The sequence below is a fragment of the Geospiza fortis genome, unplaced genomic scaffold (assembly GCF_000277835.1).
Source record: "Geospiza fortis unplaced genomic scaffold, GeoFor_1.0 scaffold922, whole genome shotgun sequence".
Classification (NCBI taxonomy): domain Eukaryota; kingdom Metazoa; phylum Chordata; class Aves; order Passeriformes; family Thraupidae; genus Geospiza; species Geospiza fortis.
In genome coordinates this window covers 167,069-172,782 of record NW_005054682.1, presented here as the reverse complement: position 1 = coordinate 172,782, position 5,714 = coordinate 167,069, and the positions used below count along the sequence as shown (strand labels likewise).

The following is a 5,714-nucleotide window of genomic DNA, read 5'->3' as shown; positions in this document are numbered from 1 at the left end:
TTGAGTCAAACTGGGACCAGGGTAAGATGTGTCCAGCTGCTATGCACAACTGATTGGTTGGTCCTGAAAAGGCTGCTGGAGCTGTCAGCCTTCACAGTAGGCACTGCCTTGCAAATAAACAGTTTGTAAATCACTTATTTCAGAAAACTGGGCTCCTACATCAGTATTTCCTTCAGAACCTCCACATGTTCAAGCACATTCTTTAGATCTCATAAATACTTTCTTCCATATCATGTACAGGTTACCTAACCCAAACAAATATCAACAACTTCCAGGGATGAAAATGTTAGCAGGCAGTAATACTTCTGCACTTAGTACTGGTTTTCACCAAGTATATGAAACTGAAGAAAAATACACTAGAAAAAATAGTAATTCACATAATTAATAGGGTTGTTAAACAGATATGGAGCTAACAGACTTTGGGAATTACCTGGTAACAATTTGTTTATTGAAACACACCACAGTTGATTCCCTTGCATGATTTGTTAGTAGCAAAAGGGCCTGTTCTGATTTACGCACATTTTCTACTGTAGAAAGACACAAAGCACTTCAGAGCTTCCCACCTGGAAATGCAGACAATGCACTAAAAATATCTTAAGACAGACTGCTCAGAACCCAGAGCAGAGAAGAAACACATCTTGGAAGTCTTTTTGCATTACAATTCCCTTCCTTTATTTTGATTCTAATGTGAATAACTGCTGTCAACAATTCCAGGGATCTAAACCAGTCACATATGCGGAATATACTCAAGTTCTGTGTTCATTTTTGGGCCCTTCACAACACAAAGGACATTGAGGTGTTCAAGTGTGTCCAGAGAAGAGCAGTGAAGCTGGTGAAGGGTCTGGAGCACAAGTCTTATGAGGAACAAACAGCTGGGGGAACTGGGGTTGTTCAGACTGGAGAAAATGAGGCTCAGGAGTGATCTTATCAGTCTCTACAACCTGAAAGCAGGTTGTACCAAGGTGGGGATCTGTCTCTTCTCCCAAGAAACAAGAAACAGGACAAGAGGAAACAGCCTCAAGTTGCACCAGGGGACGTTTAGCCAGGGTATTAGGAAAGATTTCTTCACTGAAAGGGCTGTCAAGCACTGGCATGGCTCCCTGGGGAAGTGGTTGAGTCATCATGCCAGAAGGTATCTAAAAGATATATAAATGTGATACTTAAGGACATGGTTTATTGGTGGACTTGGCAGTGCTGGCTTAGTGGTTGGAGTTAATGATCTTGGAGGTCCTTTCCAACCTAAGCGGTCCTACAATTCCAATCTAAGTGTAGCAGCAAACAAAGCAAAAGCAAGTAGAATATTGAGTATCTTCAGTAAGTCTGGTCTTCTTGTTCCTAATATTAAAGTACTATCCTATTATTTTCAAGTTGCACATTGGAAGTATTAGGTATTTTTTCTGAGACTACATCCCAGCCAGAATCATCACCTATCTTCTAGCAGAATTCTGGATTCTTTAATATTATTTTTAATCATCTGTGTGTCAGAAAGCCACCTACTAGCTTCACTTGCTTTTCGCTATCAGAACACAAGCAGAATAATATTTATCTTCCATTCACAGCAATTTAGCCACTGGCACGGAGATATCTTACTCTTGCTGCTTAATTCTGAATTGGCCAAATCTCAAATTTAGAAATGAAAACTTTTTGCAGTCAGAAGGAAAAGATGAGAATTTTGATATTGCTTATGGACTACATAAATATAATTTTGGGGCCTTTTACTTACCTTCTCCAGCAAACACTATTTCCTGTTTTGCCCGTATTTGTCATTGGAAGATCAAGCCAACCTCATCTTTTAATGCAAGCACCAAAAGAAGTGAGTTAATGAACCAGACAAAGATTACTTTTAACTAAGTGTAAAACATAATTTCAATGAGGACAAGTAGTACAACCAGGTGATCAGAACTGCTTGTTCAATATAATTTGAACCTCACATGTTCAATATAATTTTATGAAGGTTTTATTTATATATTATTGCTATCCATGGAATGATACTGGCTTAACAAGACTTTATTACTCTTTTAAAATTATAGTTGTGCCAACACAAAAAAACTGCCTCAAAAATATTGGGATGGGACAATTTGCTTTTTAATTACTAAGCAAGTACACTGAGGGCAGTCAGAAAAGCAACATTCAAAACCCCTGTTTAATATCATGTGTGGTGTCATCCCACAAAAGGAAATTGAAATAATAGTATTGGAAGACATTTAGACTTTTAAATACAGTTTTTCAGCTACAACTTCAGAAACAGCTTGAAAGTTAGCTATATTTTTTTTATTTGCAGGATCAAGAGGACTAGTAGCAAGTATCAGATTTTCTTATTACAAAGGGCACTGTTAACACAAAAGGATTAATTTTAATTTTGGGGTTTTTTTCAATTCAGTGATTTTTATGTCTCAAAATATTTAGGCCCCTCATTCTTAGAAAACAAGTATCTGTCAGTTTATGTGCCTTCAGCTAAAAAATTTAAATCCAACCTCTACACACTCAAGGGAGAAGAACCAGTCCAAGACCAGATTCCCTTTTTTAAGTTGAGTAAAAGGTGGCTTTCTTCACCTGAAAATCAAGAGGTGTGTTCTTTAAAGGCACAATTGCTTCCCCACCTTACATAAATGCCGAGAGAATGCATTTTAACCACTAGCTCCTGTAATTTTGTTGATTCAAATACAGCACCTCTTGTCAGTCAGATGCTCACAGAGCAAATCTTATGTCACTGTGCTTTCCAGTGCCCAAGAAGAGAAGCTTCTTGCTCTCCACCTTTGGGGACAGGGTTGCTCGGAGTGGTATTTAGTTTACCTGAGAGTACCTTTGAGTAGCTAGAACTTACTGGTCTATATATACACAGCCATTCTCCTCATGTTCTTCTCTCCTCTGGGAGGGAGTTGTAGCAGGAATTCACAAGAATACCTGTCTGCTTTCCAGAGACTCCTCCTGGCTACCGATGGTCTCACAAAGGGAAGGGAAAGCCACGATCACTCCCTTTATACCATCACCAGCAGGAACAAAAAGCCTGGTATTTTTGGTATCTTTAGATTAAGTACAATTAATATTTAAAGTCGAACATCTTAACTACGTACTTGATAGGAAATGAGTGTCTTCTCACACAGAGGTGGTAGGACTGCCACACAGCTCAGGCATTTTACAGTTCTCTGGAGAGCTAAAACCAACAATCAAAACAAGAATAAACAAGCAAAAGACAGGGCTAAGCATCTCCTTTTTTTACTGCATTTTATGTCATTAACTCTAAAGAAATCCTCACACTGTTTGCAATATTTTTTAAAAAGTGTCTCTCTGTATGCATTCCAAAATGCATATGGAAAACTCCAGCTACCCGATACTTAAGCAAGTGTAATACATTTTTACATTCTTTCACATACATAGTACTGCATTATGGACAATGATACTGACATTATCTTCAAATTATTTCCTTTCATCAGCTTCCTTTACCGCCTCTAAATCCTCAAATTTAAAAATTGAGGATTTGTCATAACCCATGAGATGGTTATAATCCTGAGGATTTGGGAAAAGCGTAGGATTAACAAGCATTGACTTCGTTTTAGCATAAAATGTTGTAAACATCTTGGAGATGTCTGGAATCTTTACATCCTTCTGATGGAAAACAGTTGCTTTTTCTGCCAAGATGGCATTGTAGGTAATGGCTGTATAGGTGTCCACTTCATCTTTGTAATAGAGCCGGATCACGTAACCTTTTGTAAGGAGATGTAAAGTAACCGGAGTTACAAACGTAAAAATCCCGATCAACCCATAAAAGGCACCTTGGACAAGCAAACTTTCCACTCCAATACCACTTTTGAGCATGATATAGGGCATCATGAACAGGTTGAATATGCTGGTGGAGTAAGAGAAAAACTTCACACCTACATAAAAGAAATCAAAGAAAATAAAGGTTAACAATTATGAGCAACATTTTCTCCACAATTACCTTTATTTTTCTACCACATAACAATGCCATTACCTGAAATTATGAAGTTACTGAAAACCCCTTTCCCTATTTTTTTAAGCTTATGGAGAAACCATTGAAAGCCCAATCTGCCTCGTTGCCACTGTTCTGAATTGTTTGCACCTTCATGCTGGGTTTATCAAAGCAGGCTCTATTTCTGTGATGCAGTCAGCTATTAGCTGTTATGCTCACATATGAAGTTCTTTTCTGCCTTCACAGGCAGAAGAACTCATTTCTAATAAGACTTGACTCCATTCATGGACACATCTAATGGTGCTCATTGAAGAGATGGCAGACAGGGAATTTCCCTCCTCATCAACAACTAATGTTGACATTCAGTGTGTATTACAAAGAAGCTGGCTTGGTTGCCATGCAAAAACCCTGAGTTACTAAATATTAACAAGTACTCCCCACCCATTTTCCACGTGGCTTGAAAGACAGTAGCCAGTGCTGTGGACTACCTACAGTCCTTAAATCACTCTGAAAACCAGGAGCCCAAGATGCTGCGACAATTACATATGTTAGGACACATTTCAAAGATGTGTATCAGAAAACATCCAATGGCTTTCCCATTCACTAAGTCTTTGTAACATTCACTGGCCAAAGAAAGATTTGCAAAGTCTCATTAGAGATGGAGCTCTTCATCATAATACCTGCCTGCCTGGGAAGTATTTCAGGAACACTTCCAAGCACACAGAAACTAAACAGCAGTTATAGCTCATCTTTGTTGCTTACTGGGCTGGGTAAGCCACCCCAAGGGCCTCAAGAAAACAAAGAAGGCTAAGGGGTTACAGAGACGAACAGAGCTCCGTGCACACTCAAGCAGAGAAGCAGAAACCAAGCACCACCACCAGCCTTTTTTGTACATATGATCCAGATTTTGGCAAACTTGGAAAGGAGAACACTCACTTTTATTGTTTCATTTTAAAGTTACTAAATACTGTTAAAACTGCAACAACAAAAAAAGGCAATATAAACCACTTTGAGTCACATACCCAGCACTGTCTTTGCCAAATTTCCTTTATAAACCAATCTTCCATGTTCTGGGTGATCATGAGGGGAGGATGTGCTGAGGCTGCGAACAGCCACTCCTTGAAAAGATGCAACCTGAAAGATGAAACCAGTACAGGGCTAAGGAACATCAGTATCACACCTTACATCTACCTATCCATGCACACACACATATATGTACATGTATACACTCAGACAAAGTTTCTCCTTGCCCTGAACCTACCCCCAGCATTTCAAACTAAGGATTAAAGTTAGGTTACACTCCAAAGCATGCCAGAAACTCGAGCTAATGTGCTGACTGTTTTAATAACTTACCATGTAAATATCCCAAATTAGCATGAAATATTTGCAACTCCATTACTGATAATTGAGGCAGCAATCAATTTACACACAGCTTTGTAGAGAGACATTCATGGCATCTGCATTCATCACATCTCTGTCTGATCATAAAATAATAGAATGGCCTGGGTTGAACTGGCCCTTAAAGATCATCCAGTTCCAACAGCCCTGTTGTAGGTAGGGACACCTTCCACTACACCAGTTTGCTCCAAGCTCCATCCAGGCTGGCCTTAAGCACCTTGAGGGTTGGGGCATCCACAGCTTCTCTAGGCAAGCCAGTCCAGAGCCTCACCACCCTCACAGAAAAGGATTCTTTTTCCTAATGTCTTAGATTAGCTAAACTTACTCTCAGTTTTAATCAATTCCCCATTGTCCTGGCACTTCATGCCCTTGTAAAAAGACCCTT

The 5,714-nt window shown here is 39.2% G+C and overlaps 1 protein-coding gene across 1 annotated transcript in view; it reads right to left on the bottom strand.

The window, feature by feature from the left end:
• Nucleotides 1-1,934: 1,934 nt before the first annotated feature.
• Nucleotides 1,935-5,714, bottom strand: part of TMEM70 (transmembrane protein 70) — a 5,053-nt gene continuing 1,273 nt past the window's right edge. The window contains exons 2-3 of the mRNA XM_005430792.3: nt 4,954-5,089; nt 1,935-3,875 (exon numbers count right to left, since the gene is read on the bottom strand). Coding sequence (XP_005430849.2) covers nt 3,418-3,875; nt 4,954-5,089 — 594 coding nt within the window. The 3' untranslated portion in view covers nt 1,935-3,417. The remainder of the gene's footprint in view (nt 3,876-4,953; nt 5,090-5,714) is intronic.